The sequence below is a fragment of the Arachis ipaensis genome, chromosome B9 (genome assembly GCF_059453495.1).
Source record: "Arachis ipaensis isolate K30076 ecotype BB chromosome B9, ASM5945349v1, whole genome shotgun sequence".
NCBI classification, from domain to species: Eukaryota; Viridiplantae; Streptophyta; class Magnoliopsida; order Fabales; family Fabaceae; genus Arachis; species Arachis ipaensis.
This window is the reverse complement of record NC_142444.1, coordinates 102,692,952-102,710,223: the sequence shown is the minus strand read 5'-3', so window position 1 is coordinate 102,710,223 and position 17,272 is coordinate 102,692,952. Positions and strand designations below refer to the sequence as shown.

The window sequence follows — 17,272 nt, the reverse complement described above, 5'->3', positions numbered from 1 at the left end:
AATCCCCTTAGGTTAAATAGCATCATAAATGAGTTGGATTGGGCCCACAAGGCTTCTAAAATCACTGGCCACGAGTTGCATTAAGTGAATCATGTGCAACCATCGGTGCGTACGTATACTGTGCATTTGCGCACCCCTAAACGCGATGCAACTATGGCAAATTTTATATCATTTTGAAGCCCCAGATATTATCTTTCCAACGCAACTGGAACCGCATCATTTGGATCTCTATAGCTCAAGTTATGATCGATTAAGTGCGAAGAGGTCAGCTTGACAGCTTTTGCGATTCCTTCATTTCTTCATGAGTTCTCCATTTTTACATGCTTTTTCTTCATTCCTTCAATCCAATCTTTGCCTCCTAAACCTGAAATCACTTAACAAACATATCAAGGCATCTAATGGAATCAAGGTGAATTAAATTTAGCTATTTTAAATCCTAAAAAGCATGTTTTCACTCTTAAGCACAATTAAAGGAGAATTTACAAAACCATACTATTTCATTGGATAAATGTTGGAGAAGGCGATAAAATCCTCTAAATTCAACACAAGATAAACCCTCCAAATGGGATTTATCAACCTCCCCACATTTAAACCAAGCATGTCCTCATGCTTAAACCAAGAAGGATAAGAGAAGGGGTATGGACATTTATTCAATGCAAATAACCTAAATGCATCTATCTATATCAATGCAACTAAATGCAAAATGATTCTACCTACTTAGTTAAAAATAAATCAATCCTCCAAGACATACATGCACAAGTAGGGCCAAGATCATATAACGATTCATGAATCCTACCAATCCAAGTATAAAAAAGAAGTTCAAATAGACTTGCAAGAAGAACGCTCATGAAAGCCGGGAATCACGGAATTGAGCATCGAACCCTCACCAGAATTGTTTGCACTCTAGTCGCTCAAGTGTATAGGGTCGATTATCTCAATTCTCTCCTAATCATGCTTTCTAAGATTTATTTTTCATCTAACAATCAACAATTATTTCATGCATGCATACAATTATCATGAGGACTTTTCATAGGTTGTAATGGGGCTAGGGTCAAGGTAAGGATGCATATTTGGTCAAGTGGACTTGAGATTTGAATCTTTGATTACCTTAAACTTCCCACCTAACCTATGACAACCTATACAATTCAAAGCTAACCTAACTACCCATTCTTCACTTTTTCACATACTCATGCATTTTCTTTTTCATTTCACAACACTTATGCATTGATCTTATTGAGCTTAACTTTGGGGCATTTTATCCCCTTTTTATTGTTTTTCTTCTCTTTCTTTCTTTTTCTATATTTTTTTCTTTTTTTCTTTTCTTTTCTTATTCACATTTATTATTTTTTTCTTTTTTTTCTTTTATTTTTTTCTCTTTTTTTATTCTTTCTTTCAAGCTACATACAAGAACATCAATGCATAAGGTCTATATATTTAATTAATACATGAGTATGTACCCAATTCCCAATATTTTCAATAAAAATACAAAACTACCCTTTTACTCTCCCAATGTCCCAAGGTTCCCACACTTGAGTGATACACACACACTAGCCTAAGCTAATCAAAGATCCAAATAAGGACATTTATTGTTTTTTTCGCTTTAAGGCTTGTAATGTGCTAAGATAAAGAACAATTGGGTTAAGATAGGCTCAAAATTGGCTAACAATGGAAGATAAAAGGTAAAGCTATTTGGGTAAGTGAGCTATTTGAATGATGGCCTCAATCATATAAGTGCATGAATACACAAAATAATGGACATAAAGAATCAAACAAACCAAAGATCACAATAATAGGAAGAGAATAATGCACACAAGAAGGGAAAATAAGTGGTTATAAGATGTAACCACGCAATTAGGCTCAAATCTCACAAGATTGTATTCTTAGCTCAAAAACCGTGTTCCAAAATAAATTCTTTCAAGCAAGTTCAACAAAAAATTTTTCAAATTGGTAGGTGCCCTAAAACAATCTTCTTGGAAAAGAAATCATTACCATAACCAAGTAGTCGTAATCATAAAAAGAAGTGGCAAAGTATGTACAAATTCTAACTAACATGCAACCTAACATGCAATGCAATAACTAATCTAATAAAGAAAACTAAGAATTGGTGTTGGACAAGAAAATTGTTACCCACGGAGATCGGTCGGATGACCTCTCCACACTTGAAGATTGCACCGTCTTCGGTGCATGTAAAGAAGAGCAATGTGGATGGGTTGTTACAATTGATGAGCTCCGTGAAAAGATTGTGCGGATGACTTGTTTGTTGCCCCGTTTGAAGCTTATCCTTTCCTCTTTTGGTGGCCAACCTAAAAGGAAAGAAAAAGAAAGAAAATTAAGCCTATAACAAAGATATCAAAGCAAGTAGAACATAGACGGGGCCTAATGCCAAATAAGAGTAGGGTTCTCACTACATGTTACCTACGCATGTAATTGAGAAAGCAATATAGGCAAAGGGCATCTCAACTAATACTTGATACAAGAGTAAAGTCAAAGCATGAAGAGCATGTTGAGCATCAAGTTCAAACAAGAAAGAGTGGGTTATGAAAGACATGTAAGCTCATATCAATGCACAAAGGATACAAGGATCATCAAAGGTTAAGTATTGAATTAGAAATTTTATTACCCATCAATATCAAACAAGTCTAGAAGCACCAAAATAATACAAGAAATTCTCAACAATTGAGTAGGAGAATTCAACACCATTATTAAAATAAGAAACTCGAAAAAAGATGAAGCAAAAATAGGCTGTAAAATCAAAATGAAAATGCAAAGAATAAAAGTATGCGAATGCAATGGGCAAAAGAAAATGGAGGATGAGAAAAAAAAACTCTTTTTTTTACCGGCGCAGACGCGTCATGCATGCTTACGCGCCGATGCGTAGATTGGCCGAAGGGCGCGTACGCGCCAGGTGCGCGCAAGCGTAGATCGGGATGTGGGCATGGGCGCGGACGCGTACAGTGCGCGTCCGTGAAGGGTGAGTTGGGCTAAAGGCTCAATTCTGGCACAGGCTCAGCACAACTCTCGGGTTGGTGGCCTGGAAACCATTTCAACATATCGGCGCGCACGCGGCATGTACGCGCGCGTGCGCATTTCAAAAATATGGATATCCGCGCGTATGCACATCGTGCGCGTGCGCGCACACGTGGTTGTGCCATTGGCCTAGTGTTGGCGTGAGAGTGGCCCAACTCTCTGAAAAATGTATGGGCCTGTATCCGCGTATGGATGCGCGCGTGCACAGTGTGCGGACGCGTCCTTGACCCTTTTTTTTAGAGAAGGCAAAAACGGCTTAAAACCCTTCTAACACTACCTACAGCTCAAAATTAACTCAAAAAATACAAAATAACAAAAATCTTTTTGACTTTTTGAAAATCTTCAAATACAAGCAAAAGAGTTTGCTCCAGAAGCAACCCACACCCAATTTATTGAAACAAATATATGGAAAGAAAACTATCTATAATGGTAACTCAAATCACTTATTAATCAAAACTACAAGAGAGTGAAAAGAGTTTACCATGGTGGGGTGTCTCCCACCTAGCACTTTTGTTTATTGTCCTTAAGTTGAAATTATGGGGAGCTCCTCTCAAGGTGGCTTGTGCTTAAAGCTATCCTTGAACATCCACCAATGCTTGAGTATCCAATAAGCTCCATTCTTCAATCTTAATATCTTCAAGTTTTGACGGAGTTCTTCACAAACCATGAGCTCCCAAATTTGATTTTCCTTATGCGATCTGGGATCCCACACTTTGTTTTGACACCTATCTTCAAATTGATCATCATGATTCCAATTGGGTGGCATGACCTTAGAATTCTCAAAGAAGCCCCCAAACAACATCCTAGACCCAAGCAATCTAGTGCTACACCAACCCTTGCTATTAAGCTTTGGGCATACAACATCATGAAATTTGATTTACATTGCCAACCACTAACCATCTCCCTTTTGCTCTTAAAGCCACGAATATATCTAAGTTGACCATCCGTTTCAAGCAAACCATATTCAAGGGGAATAATAAAGCTCAAGTATAAGGAATTTACCCACTTGAATGGAAGAATGGATGGTGGTGGCTTGGGAAGAGGTATTTCCAATGTCCTTGCAAGCTCTACTCCCTTGTATTTTTCCTTGATTGTCTCCACCTCTTCATAAACTTCTTCACTTTCAATCCTTTGTTCATCATTTTCATCCAACTCTTCACCATCACTCAAGTCATAAATGGGAGGAAGGGAAAAATCTACCTCCACATTACTTTCCATCTCATTGGGAGAAAGTTCTTCAAATTCAAAGGATTCACCACCAAGAGGGTTGGATGGATGGTTTGCATCACCAAGGGAACTCAATTCTTGCTTCGTTCCCTCCAAGTCTTCATATGGAATATGCCTTGGAGGTTGTGCACATTCCTCCTCAACATCAAATTCACTCTTCTTGGAGAGGTTCTCTTCAACTCTAGGTTCCCAAGGAGGTTCTGCATATCCTAAGTCTTTAACCACTTTTCCTCTTCTTCAATGATCATAGGCTCCTCCAATTGCTCTAATACAAAATAACATCCCTCATTTTCTACCGGAGTTTCCACTCTCTCCTTCATGCTATGCTTTTTAATTAATTCTCCGCATGTGACCATGGGAGTGCTTTGAGTGCTCAAATATTGGAAGGCTAAGGTGCTTACTACCTTGGTCAAGGTAGCCACAAATTCTAGTGTCTCCTTTTGTATTTCTCCTTGCCCTTGAAGTATAAGGCTAAGGATTTCATCCATTAAGGATTGGAGTGGGTAGAAGGGTTCATTGTCTTGGAGAAAGGGTTCATAATAAGAAGGTGGTTCTTCTTGGTAAGGATGTGGTGGTGTGTATTAAGGTGGTTCTTGGGAGTAGTAATCTTGGAATGGTGGTTCCATGTAGGGCTCATATGGTTCAAAAGAAGGTTGGTATGGTGGATATGGATCAAGGTCATATAGAGGTGTTTGGTGGTAGGGGGCTTGTGAGTATGATTGAGGTTCATGTTGAGGATATGACTCATAGGCATATGGTGGTGGTTCTTGAAAGTCACAAGGAGCTTCACCATAGTCATTGGATTGATATGCATCATAGAATGGCTCTTCTTCATAGTGCATTGGTGGAGGTTGTTGCCAAGAGGATTGATCATATGCATATGGCTCCTCCCACCTTTGGTTATCCCATCCTTGATACACATTCTCATTATAGTCCTCATTTCCTACAACATAGTTAGAACTAAACTCATAGCCAAAGTGAGAATTCATGATAGCAAGAGAAAATGAAAGCAAAATCAAATAAGAAGCAAGAAAATTAAATCCTAAAACTAGCAAGAGCTAACAAAGAAGCAAAAGGCAAACCTATTTACAATATTCATATATATACAATAACCAATAACATAACACCATTGCAATTCTCCGGCAACGGCGCCATTTTGATGATTGGATCTTTTGACGGTATAGAATTTCTGTAATAAGATCTCGTTGCAATATAGTTTCTAAACCAACAATAATCCCTTCATACAAACATTTATTTGTCACAAGTACAAACCCCTAAAATCTATAAACTGAAGTATTTAAACCTCGGGTCATTCTCTCTAGGAATTGCGATAAAGTGTCTTGTTATTGGTTATGAGGTATGTTTTGGGGTTTTTGGGATAAGAGACATGAAAGATAAATGGCAATGAAAAACTAACAACTAAAAAGGTCTTGACAAGGATTGGTGGTCAAGGATCTCCATCCTAATCACTAACCACAATATGAGAATTGGCAAGGATCAACCCCATTAAATCATCCTCTAACTAGTAGTAAAGGAAAGTCAAATGAGCTATGTCAATCCAAGTCCATAAGTCCTAGTTCTCCACCAATTCAATTAGTGAGATCAAGAGTTAATGGCTCCCAATCATCAATTACTTGGACATTAATAACTCGAGAGTTCCTAAGTTACCTTCCCAAGCCAAGAGCATAAAATTCTACTCTAAAATCCAACCAAGCATTTTATCAAACACTTGGAAGGCATAAAAGGAAAACATAGTAAAATTGCAAGGAAAGTAAATCTACGCTACTCAATTGCAAGGAATTAAACAACAATAAAGCAAATCAATAAAGGAAATCAAAACATGAATTCCATTAAAGAGAAAATAGAAGAACAAAAGTGCATCACATAAAAGTAGAGAATTACAAGAATTGAAATACAAAACTAGAGAGAGGAGAAGAAGAGGAACAAGAATTGATAAAGGAAAAGTAAATCAAAGCATGAAATTAACCTAGATCTAAGAAATCCTAATCTAGATCTAACCTAATCCTAATCCTAGAGAGAAGTGAGAGCTTCTCTCTCTAAAACTAACTTTCCCTCCAAAACTAATCTAAACTAAACTAATGTGACTAAAGTGTCTCATTTCCCTTCAATCTTTAGGTTAAATAGCATCATAAATGAGTTGGATTGGGCCCACAAGGCTTCTAAAATCGCTGGCCACGAGTTGCATTAAGTGAATCATGTGCAACCATCGGTGCGTACGTATACTGTGCGCGTGCGCACCCCTAAACCTGATGCAAATATGGCAATTTTATATCATTTTGAAGTCCTGGATATTATCTTTCCAACGCAACTGGAACCGCATCATTTGGATCTCTATAGCTCAAGTTATGATCGATTAAGTGCGAAAAGGTCGGCTTGACAGCTTTTGCGATTCCTTCATTTCTTCATGAGTTCTCCATTTTTACATGTTTTTTCTTCATTCCTTCAATCCAATCTTTGCCTCCTAAATCTAGGCATATCAAGGCATCTAATGGAATCAAAGTGAATTAAATTTAGCTATTTTAAGTCCTAAAAAGCATGTTTTCACTCTTAAGCACAATTAAAGGAGAATTTACAAAACCATGCTATTTCATTGGATAAATGTGGGAGAAGGCGATAAAATCCTCTAAATTCAACACAAGTTAAACCCACCAAATGGGGTTTATCAACAGGCCATCAATTTCTGTACTCTGCTCGATGATTTAGGAGCTTTTGATTCGTAAGTACTTTTGTGTATATTTACAATATGGGATTGATTGCCATCGCATGTTTTCACATTTTTATAGAAAGGTTCTCTTTAATTTTATCCGTGATATTGGACATAGGCATATCTTGAAAAAATTTAATAAGAATTAGAATTGTATGTTAATTTTGAGCACTATCATAGTAGTGGACCGTCATTTTTCTTTATCTTTGTCAGTTAGGTATCGTTTTCAAAATTCATAATTGGTAGAAAAGTAATTTTGAATTTATTTTTTGTTATATCTACGAGGTCTTCTATTTTTCAATGAAAATGAAGATTAGGGTTTTTTCAATGAAAATGAAGATTAGAGTTTTAAAAAATTTGTTAAGACCAAATTAAAGCTTATAATTTTGATTGTCACATTAGATAACTATTAAGAAGGCCAATCAGACCAAAAACTAACGTGAATCATAGATATTAATTTTTGAGGCTAAATTAAGTAAATTAAAATTTTGAACACAATCTAAATATTAACTTTTTTAAATGATATTTTAGTTATTTATCCTTTTAAATCTAAAGATAAGTATTGCAATATTTTTTTATATAAATATGCTAAATAAATATTTAAATATCTCAAAAATTTGGATTAAATATAGAACTTTTTTTAAATTCAGAGGTTATTTTTTTTTAACTTATAAAAAAGAATACATTTTGCTATTTTGATCAATTTTGTTTTCATTTTTATGATATTGATCTTTCAAAATTATTTTTACCGAATATCTAAAATTTTCGATATTTGGCAATAAAAAAAAAAACACAATCAATTGCCAAAATCCCTAAAACCCGTAACGGGTGTGCACATTAGGGTTTTTGCGATCGAACAAGTATCTTAAAGTGGAAAGACAGTGTTGCTGTAGTACGAGTAACCAGTAACCAGTAAGTTGAAGTGCGAAAGGGAATTAAATTCTGGAAATGGGTAGCGAAGATGATTCTTCAATTGAGCAAGCAGTTTCGTCGCGTCGTGAGAGGCTCCTCGCTCTCAGAGCCGCACAAGAACTCTCCAACGCTCCCGAACAAGACCAAGATCCCTCTTCTAACCCTAATCACACCGCCTCCAACAACAACAACGCTCCTCACAATGATGATGATGATCAGGAAGAGTACGCATTTTTTTCTTAATTTGTTTTCTTAATTAAATTTTCGGGATACTGGTTCATATAATATGATTGATCAAACAATTTCTTTTTCTTTTTTCTTTTTGTTTGTTATTTTTTGATGCAGGAACCTGAGTATGAAATTCCGGAACTATGTGCCTCATGACAAAGAGCTTCAGGAAGGGAAGCTTGCCCCTGCAGTGCTCCCCAAGTTTGAGGACCCTGCTGCACCAGCTCCTCCACCTGACACTACTGAGGTAACTTCGTTTCTATGTATATGAATGAATGTGTATGTGAATATTTTTATCAAGGTACACCAGCTCCCCCACCTGACTCTACTCACGTGCAGTTAGTCCATAATTGAAAACCATTAGTAGACAATTTAGCCAAATATGTCAAATTATCCAACAGTTTTCAACGGTCAACTTTAGATGAAGACAACTATATATGAGTTTCTATATTTTATCAATTGTTATGTGGAATTTGTTCTGATTTTGTTTTTTATTCTGGTCGCTAGGATCCGTTTCTGAATATTGCTCCCAAGAAACCAAACTGGGACCTCCGGAGAGATGTGCAGAAGAAGCTCGATAAGCTTGAGAAACGGACTCAGAAGGCTCTCTATAAGCTTATGGGTTGGTGCCCCTGCCTGAGCTGCCTCCCAATTCCCACTTTTTTCCATATTCTGTTGATTTATTTACTTGTTTAGTCCAATTTTTCTGGTATGATGTGGTTTTTATGAATTTCTTGTGTGATTAAACCTATGATGTATTATTATATGATTATTCATGTTTCTGTTACCCATACTTGTGATAAATGAAACCTTAATTCTAAGATATATTAGGTAATGGCAAGGATGGTACTAGTTGCCATTTAAGTTTGCCTCAAGTTTTGTTGTCACCAGTGAAAATTTATTTTTTCCTGTTAAACCCTATATGTTATCGAATCTGATAAACTACTTACTGAATGCTAAATCCAGCTGATGGACTCGCAGAAATTGTTTGTGCGACGTTCAGGTGAGACAAGCATCTGCCTGAAGATGTTTAAGTGATTGTTGTTGACAACAACAAATGGCAGAATTGTGTTTAGTTTCTTTCCCTTTCTGATTCTAGATCACATTTGTCAACAGTGTCAGCCGCAACCATCTCTTACTGCTGGCTAGATTTAATAAAGTTTCTCTCTCCATGATAAAAATATTTAGACTTATCTATGTTCTTTACTGTTTTTGTCATCCCATCTTTGATTTGGCATTCTTATGTTGAGATATACTTAGCAAAATGTAGGGCCAGTCACCACTGGATGTTCCAACTTCCAAGTTGGATTGGAAAGTATATTTTTCCAAAATGTAATGCTGTCTTTTTCACCAGAAATAGGATGTAACTGAAATGTTAATATCATGTCCTTGCCACTCTGATGCTATATGCGTGCATGTAGGCAATTTATGTGGGTATATTGCATTCTGGACAAAATTAGGGACCTAATTGTTTGATAGAAGACTCAAACCAAAACATAAAAGTTTATGGATGAAAATTAAACTTGACAGTTGAGTCTAATTTACATGCCCAAAAGTGCTTTTTATTCATTTATTTATTTATTTTTGCCTTAATAACTATATCTTGGTTTGCACTTCTTTCAACTTTGTAAAATTGTGGGATTATTGCCTGAATTATTTAAAAAAAAAAAAAAAAGGTACGTTCTGTTTTTTTTTTCCCAGTTGGGTGCTATGTGAAAAACATATAAAAGATTAAGCATTGTTAGCAATATGACTTCTCATAGGTTCGCCTTGTTATTTCTTCTAGGCTAGCTAAGCCACCCTTTTTTTGTTGATTTTGTAAATAATAATTCATTCGTATGACATGTAACATGGAGCCATAACTATGATTTTGTGTTTTTTTACAGAGGAACAAGAAAAGCAAAAGCAGTTGATTGAAGGAGAAGAATCAAATGGCACAACAGATTAGATTGCAATTTGTTGCTGCAACTGAAGATACATATATCGAAGCATTTGTTAAATCCCACCGCATTTAATCTGCTTGATGCATACAAAAACTGGGTTCTGATGCACAAGTCTTTGCGATTTTGCTATGTACGGTCAATAACTCAATGTTGTATCATTCACTCCTCTTTCAATGACCAAGTAATGAGAATTAGATAATTTAGAATTGTTTGTAAAGGAAATATCTTAAATACTGGCAGCTACATTAAATTACATATTCGTTTCACTCAGTTTTTACTTTCAGTTTTTTGGAATATATCTAAACATAGTTGCTTTATTTTTTGTTTTCGGGATGCATGAGCACAACAATGTACAGAAAAGAAAGAAAGACTCTTGAAAGTAGGTAGCGGAAGTATGTAGCATTGATCAAGTTTCCAGCTTTCCAAGTTCCTTGGCTGTAGTAAATTAATTCCTAATCTTAATTCATAAGGGATTCATAAGTTAACGATGGTGGAGGACTACTGAAATTGACTAAAAGTAACATGGTTTGGGTTAAATTAGTCGGTTCAACCTGATATTGTAAAAGATTAGTCAAAAACTGATGAACGAGTTTGGTATTTAGTGAAAATTGACCTTTTTTTTTCTCTTAAATTATTTTTTTAAACAATATATTATTTTATTATATTTAGTTCAATTCTAATAAAATTTTGATTGAATTTTTAAACTTCTTGAACTTTTAATTTTGTCCGTTACTGATTCAGTTCACACAAAGTAACCAAATGGATCCGACATATATTTATATGCTGGCTTCGATTGATGTGTTTCATTGATAAATTATATGTTTTTCCTTTTATAAGTTTCTTGTGATCAGCATCGAAAAATAGTTTTAGTAGTAACTTGAAGTTCCCATGATCTGTATGCATCAAATTTTCTTCTTTCTTGGTTTTCCTATATATTGTTTTTGAAGGACTTAATTTGTATGTCAGTGTAATCTGTTTATTTTATAAATGGGGGGTTCACCTTTGTATCAAGTATCAACCATCAATGGCTACGAGTATGGCCTTCTTAAATTCTACAAATTGTTAGACTTTTGACACCTAAAATCAAATCATTCTTTCTCTGCAATGCAAAATTCAACCTTACACAAATCACATCTATAAATATTTCCACAGATGCTTTTGAAACAAAATAATAGTAATGTTCTTATTAATGTCAATGAAACCCTTTCCTGGGGCCTTAGTACACAACTTGCATTCAAACTTATTTTCAAGCTCTATCTCCAGTTGCAGGCCTGAACCTTTTTTTTTTTCCTTTGAACAAATTTATGGGGGGACAAAAAAAGGTTAGGTACAGAAAAAGTCAGAAATAGCTATCTTTTTTCTTTTCTTTTTTTTTTTTTGTTCCTTCTATTAACAAGAATTGAGAAATCACCCTTCTGAGCTTGAAGTTGAACTTTGCATTTCTTTCAGATGAGATGACCTTTCTGCAATTTTAGAGGTTTTATAATTTCTTTTCACACTTTGATATGGTTTGGTGCAGTTTGTATCCCATTCACATTTTCTGTTCTCCAAGAAGAATCCACTTGAGGAAGTTGATATTCATCCGGTTTCAAGGCCAATGCAAAATCGGGCAATGTCGGCGCTGTCTCCATGATTCTGTAGTAAAGTTGACAAAGAAAACACAAGATTTTCATTAGTCACTGTAATTCCTTGATTTAAGAATGAATCTCTGCAAAATTAATTTTAGGAGACAATTAATCGTTCGGTCTATAAAGTTTACCTCTCGTAAGAGTACAGATCACGGTTGATTCGCACCTTGCTTGAAGTATCTTTAGGAATCTTCTCAGAGAGATATTTCATAGTACCCCAAAGTGGCGCATTTCTGCAACAAGAGTGCCAATTAGATGGACCATAAGAGAAGGAAAAAAGATAAATAAATGAATAATAACCACAGTCGTCCGGGGTGCCAAGTGACTAGGACCGTTTCATAAATACGGCGACAACAAGGAGGCCAGAAGAAAACTCCTCAAAGCACTGAATATACTATGGGATTTTTTTTCTCAGGGTGAAAACAAAGTAGGATATCATATTGATGCACGTAACGGAATGCAATGCATTACCTTGACAATGGAGGGGCCGCATTGAATGCCTCGCACAGCTTCTTACTTTCTTTGAAATACTCATCTGCTGCTTGCAAAGCAGCTACAGCCATCCCATGAGATTTCTCTGTATTTCCCTCATCAAGAATCATGCCATGATAATAGTATGCTGCAGCCTGGTAAATTCAATAAAACAAACACACCAAGAACTAAACATCACTTGCTTCGGCTAAGATTTTTTCTATAATCATCGGTGACTGCACATGGACTTGCCTAAATCAATATAATCTCTTTTATTATTCAGCGTATTTCTTCTCTCGTTCCTCCTTTCCTACCACACCATTTATTTCAGCAAAGGGAGCAGATACAATAACACCAACAACACCAATGAACAGCATTTCGTATCTTTCATCACTAGAACCGGAAACGATTTAATCATCCTCTTATCCTCTGGTATTCTTCATTCTATGGCAGTATAAGCATCAACTTTGCCACGTATTCCACATATCAGCCACTAGTCTAAATCAGATCTATTAACTAGAATAATTAACTAAAAGACCCTGAACTTGATCTCCTAAGACATTTTAAGATAGACATTCAACAATGCAAGTTTCCACACTAACTCCATATTTTACATTTAATAATCCATTATTTGAATCAACTTATATTTATAAGCAGCATTTATTGGCCATATCTGGGGGAAGGGAGTGGATACAAACCTTTGCCTCTACATACTTCCATTTCACAAAATGACGATGCTTTTCGCCCCAACCATTCCCTAATGGAAGGTTCGTAATATTGTCTTGAGCCTGTAAAATAAAAAACATCTAATGATAAGGGAAGGGAGAGATGATCAATAAAGTGGCCAGACAATTCAATACAATCATGTAGTAAAGGATTTATCAATATAATAAAATAAAATAAAGTAAATAAATTAGCATTTATACCTGTTGCCAATATTTCACCATCTCACATGCAAGCCTACGCTTTACAGCAAGAGTGGCTTTCGTACTATCAATTGCCATTCCAAGTTGGATATCTACACCCTATTAAAAAAATGGGAGAAACAAACAATTAAACACTGAAAATAGACAATGCTGGGTGCGAGATGGGGGTAGAGAGATATCTATACATAAACATGTTCCTTTTCAGGCTTCCATTCAATCTTGATATCATTTTTCAAGACATACCGCGCAACATGTGCTAATAGTTAAATTTACTTTTAATATTTTTGTTCCTTCCAATCTTTTAAACTTTTAACTTCAAGAAAAGAAATCAGTGTGGTTTTTTGGGTTGATCGATAGATAAGGCCTAGCAAAAACAATAGCTATATGAGAAGAACAGTGAGCAAGAATTTTTCCACATTAACTCGAGTTACAAAACAAATTGATTTAATACTTATGGTGTATATGGCAGGGTTTCTATTATTCATTTTTGGCCAGATATCTTCCAACTTATGCATGATCAGTGAACTACAACAGACATGCAATTCATTTTCAGTCAATACAAATGGAAATATTACTACCTGTCCCAATGCTTGTAGACAGAGTGCTCGAAGAACTCCTTCTGCGAGGTCTACTGGTAGATTTCTCCTGAAATTAGAATCAAACACCAGCATGTTAATAAACATCAAAGGATCAAAACATTTTATCATATACATAAAGGAGTGTAAAATCTAATACATTGAATTATTAGTAAACGAACCTGAGTTCAGTAGGCAACTGCGGAAGAACGTGCCTAACAGCACAATCCAGATACCCGGCAGCCTTTAAGAATATGTCAACCGAAGCTCGTCTGCTTTCTGCTAATAATTAGTAATGACCAAAAGTTCAAACTTCACAATAAGACCAATATACAATATGGCATCAATGAAGCAACACCATTTGGAATGAAGTATTGCAGCATATTAGACAAAGGTTCTGTTTTCTAGTTAATCTGCTACCAAAATACATAGGCAGCATTGTGAAAAATAATTATGTAAACTTTGTATCATCCAGTCAATAACAAGATAATATTTCCATTATAATTTACAGATAACTTGACATAAAACCACCAAACAGCAGAGTTCTTTACTTCATATGCAAATGTGCATGAACTGTCAGGTTTGAGTCTGAGAAGAATCCATCAACCGTTACACGAGATCAATTAAAAAAGAAAGCAGAATAAAAATGATTTCTCCTCAATTCAGGAAGAAATGTAACAGATCAGCAATTAGTAGTTGCTATTATACCTCTATGCTGTGATATTGTTGGTCCATGAATCAAATTTAGTGATAATATAGAATATAAAATATCAAGCGAAGGACAACAAAATCACACGAAACTCACAAAGTAGAAAAAATATTTATAGAAAACTTCGAGAATATTTTATTGCTGTCTTTGGTTAATCTGCAAAGCAGTCATGTATTAGGAAAACAGACTTCTCCAATTGGAGGCCAAGACTAATTTGACTAATTTTATTTTATTTATTATTTATTATTTATTTATTTTTGGATATATGGTGAAATAAGAGCAACTAAAAAGGAAACCAAGTATTTCTCACCTTCTGATACTTTTGGCTGATAACCATCGGCAGATGTTCTTGGAAGAAGTAACAAATTAGCTTGCGATAGAGATAACGTTGCCATCAAGTGCAAAACTGACAACACTTCATACCATGCATTAGACATGGCTGTTTCCTGGAGAGAGAGAGAGAGAGAGAGGGGAAAAACACCGAAACAAAGAGAAAGTGTGAATAGACAATGGTCAGCAACCTTAAGTCTTGAAATTGATAGTCAAACCAAAACAGAAACGCCGAGGAAAAAAAGAAAAACAAGTCGTGAAGACGTGAATTACCTCTGCATCATCTTCCTGATTCACCCAAACAAATTGTACTTTATATTGTAAATGGCACCCTGCACAACAAAGATAAGCAATTAATCATGGCTTGTAGCGAGAACACGCATCTTGCACAAAGACACGAAACACATGCTTTACCATCTTTGACTAATCCCAAAAGTACTGGTAAGTAGTCTTCAAGAGCTTGCTGGAGATCTGCCAATGTCGAATCTCCTGCGGACACAACTCGTAGGTAACTTTGCACAACTTAGTTATTAAATACACTTCATCCTTACAAAAACTAACCATGTTGTGTGGCACTTTTTTTTTTCGTTCTTGTTATTGTAGGACCTTCTTGGCTGGCCATTACAACTATACGAGTTCTAAGAGCAGACAGGCGTTCCACTATATTTTTCGACAAGTGATCACCGAGCGACTGTGCAAAATCAACAGGTTTAGGAATTCTTAAGCCAGGAACATAGACAGAAACTTCTCCAATACTCCCTGGCCTCCTTCTATTTCCACCTGAATCCTTCGGAGTAGAGGCGAAACAACCCATGTCCCAAGTGCGACACCTGCTGATATAAATAAGGAAAAGTATATCACCTCCAGAAATCTTGTATTCCAATGCCTACAACATGCACTTTGGAACAAATTGATGGACATAACATTATTAGAAACAAAGGATGATGATTCATTGAGCAAAGTTCAAAGAGTTTCAAGAACACTTAGAAGCAACATCCGAAACTACAGAAGAACCATCTGACATGACTAATTAAATGTCAACCAACAAAGAAGTGGTTGAAGGCTACTCACGAGCAGCATTACATTTTAACTTGTACCACTAGTTCTCCATATTATTTAAAAAAAAAATGACATTTAATTCAACAGCATTTTCATTTTTCGTTTATTTTGGCATTTTTCAGCAGCATAAATGGTTCACTCTTCTTTATCCACTTCCCTATATAAGCCAAACCAAAAAAGATATACAATCTGAAACCATAATTAACAAATATGCACCAAACATTAATCCAACTAACCTTGTCCTTTGCCTTGGCAACTCTCTATTTCAGGTCAAAAGTTCTTGTATTCTCTGTGCCAAAAAAAAAATCACAAGAATAGCATTTAAGTATATACACAAAATACAAAAACCAAAAAAGCAACTATATCACATGAATGGCATGAGAGATGACAAGTGTGGTCCGTGTCAATGTTTTTGTTGTAAGAATTAATAAGAAGAAGAAAAGAAAAGAAAAAAAGTTTTTTGAAGAGATTACACCAATTAATTCATGGTGATAAAAAACCATAAAAAGTAGCATTATCCCGTGCACCCCATTAACATAACACTTAACAATAGAACCCCCAACATATGCAACAATTCAAGGTTCAAACCAGAACATGGCTAACTTGCACAAGGTAAAGTAACTTCAAGCAAAAGGCTTTTTTGGATCATAAATTTGGAACAAGGAAACAGCTGAAAATCAGCAAACGGATTAGGAACTTGTGAGTAAAGGATCTTCAATGAAAATCCAAACAAGCAAAGCATTGCAGAAGCGCAAGGGTAAAACTTGCATTGATTAAAGGAAGGAAGCTTGAACATTCAAAGCACTCTTCCATAAAATAAATAATGTTACAGTATTCAAAGAAAAAACTAACTAACAAGTATAAGTTCAAAACTTTTGAAAGGTATTGAAAACAATGCTCAACTCGGGTGTTGAAAAACAACAAAGAATCTTAGATTTCAGAACATGATTAAAAAACAAATGAAGGAGGAAAGAAAGACCCTTTTTCAGAATTCAATACAATATTCAGTACACAATAAACTAAACTGGTTTGAGTTGTTTTCCACAGCAAGGTAAGGGTATTAATCCAAAGCAGCATCAACCCGTAGGAAAACGAAAAAGGAAAAGAAAAATAAAGCACTGGTTTTGAAGAAGTGATTACTACACAGAAATTCCTATGCACAAAATTCATGCCCCATAATTGCATGCTATTTTGAGTCTTCTTACCATGAAAAATATGAAGTGCTGTCAGTAACTGAGCAGAAGCAGAATGAGTCAAAATTGAAATTCAAAAATTTCAGAATCAAAGGAACCCTAAAATTGAAAAGGGAAGAACTTGAAGGTTCCCAGAAGAAATAGTGCCCTGTAGCTGAAGATGTGCAAAAATCAGAATTGAAAACAAAAGCGATTCTTTCAGAGAGAGAGAGAGAGAGACTGAGAGAGTCTTTCTTTGAGCCAAAAAAGAAAATGAAAATTGTGATTATATTTTAATTATTATTTATTATTAATGATGCTACATTATATCTATTTATAC

The 17,272-nt window shown here is 35.4% G+C and overlaps 2 protein-coding genes across 6 annotated transcripts; one reads left to right on the top strand and one right to left on the bottom strand.

Annotated features, from left to right (window-relative positions):
• Positions 1-7,753: 7,753 nt before the first annotated feature.
• Positions 7,754-10,337, top strand: LOC107619227 (Cwf18 pre-mRNA splicing factor). Its single transcript, XM_016321480.3, has 4 exons — positions 7,754-8,115; positions 8,237-8,366; positions 8,627-8,741; positions 10,006-10,337. Exons 1-4 carry the CDS (start codon positions 7,928-7,930, stop codon positions 10,065-10,067), a joined length of 495 nt encoding a protein of 164 aa, XP_016176966.1. The 5' UTR covers positions 7,754-7,927; the 3' UTR covers positions 10,068-10,337.
• Positions 10,338-11,181: 844 nt separating this feature from the next.
• LOC107618451 (uncharacterized) lies at positions 11,182-17,245 on the bottom strand. 5 transcript variants are annotated; one of them, XM_016320530.3, is made up of 13 exons: positions 16,966-17,245; positions 15,997-16,049; positions 15,263-15,534; positions 15,116-15,190; positions 14,975-15,033; positions 14,682-14,817; positions 13,845-13,944; positions 13,666-13,732; positions 13,088-13,186; positions 12,860-12,949; positions 12,162-12,316; positions 11,822-11,923; positions 11,182-11,697 (listed from the first exon to the last, which is right to left on the bottom strand). In XM_016320530.3, exons 3-13 carry the CDS (start codon positions 15,513-15,515, stop codon positions 11,556-11,558), a joined length of 1,278 nt encoding a protein of 425 aa, XP_016176016.1. In that variant the 5' UTR covers positions 15,516-15,534; positions 15,997-16,049; positions 16,966-17,245; the 3' UTR covers positions 11,182-11,555. The 5 variants fall into 5 exon arrangements, with proteins under 5 accessions (XP_016176016.1, XP_088355612.1, XP_016176019.1 ...); XM_088499486.1 differs by having other exon boundaries at positions 13,845-13,941; positions 15,263-15,531; XM_016320533.3 differs by having other exon boundaries at positions 13,845-13,941; positions 16,966-17,238.
• Positions 17,246-17,272: the final 27 nt, after the last annotated feature.

Excerpts from the sequence above, each read along its gene's own strand:
- LOC107619227 (XM_016321480.3), top strand. The coding sequence starts at position 7,928 with ATGGGTAGCGAAGATGATTCTTCAATTGAGCAAGCAGTTTCGTCGCGT. Across the intron at positions 8,367-8,626 it reads CTCCACCTGACACTACTGAG|GATCCGTTTCTGAATATTGC; the intron begins GTAACTTCGTTT and ends TCTGGTCGCTAG. Across the intron at positions 8,742-10,005 it reads GGCTCTCTATAAGCTTATGG|AGGAACAAGAAAAGCAAAAG; the intron begins GTTGGTGCCCCT and ends GTTTTTTTACAG.
- LOC107618451 (XM_016320530.3), bottom strand. The coding sequence starts at position 15,515 with ATGGGTTGTTTCGCCTCTACTCCGAAGGATTCAGGTGGAAATAGAAGG. Across the intron at positions 15,191-15,262 it reads AAAAAGTGCCACACAACATG|GAGATTCGACATTGGCAGAT; the intron begins GTTAGTTTTTGT and ends TTGTGTCCGCAG. Across the intron at positions 11,924-12,161 it reads GCGGCCCCTCCATTGTCAAG|AAATGCGCCACTTTGGGGTA; the intron begins GTAATGCATTGC and ends CTCTTGTTGCAG.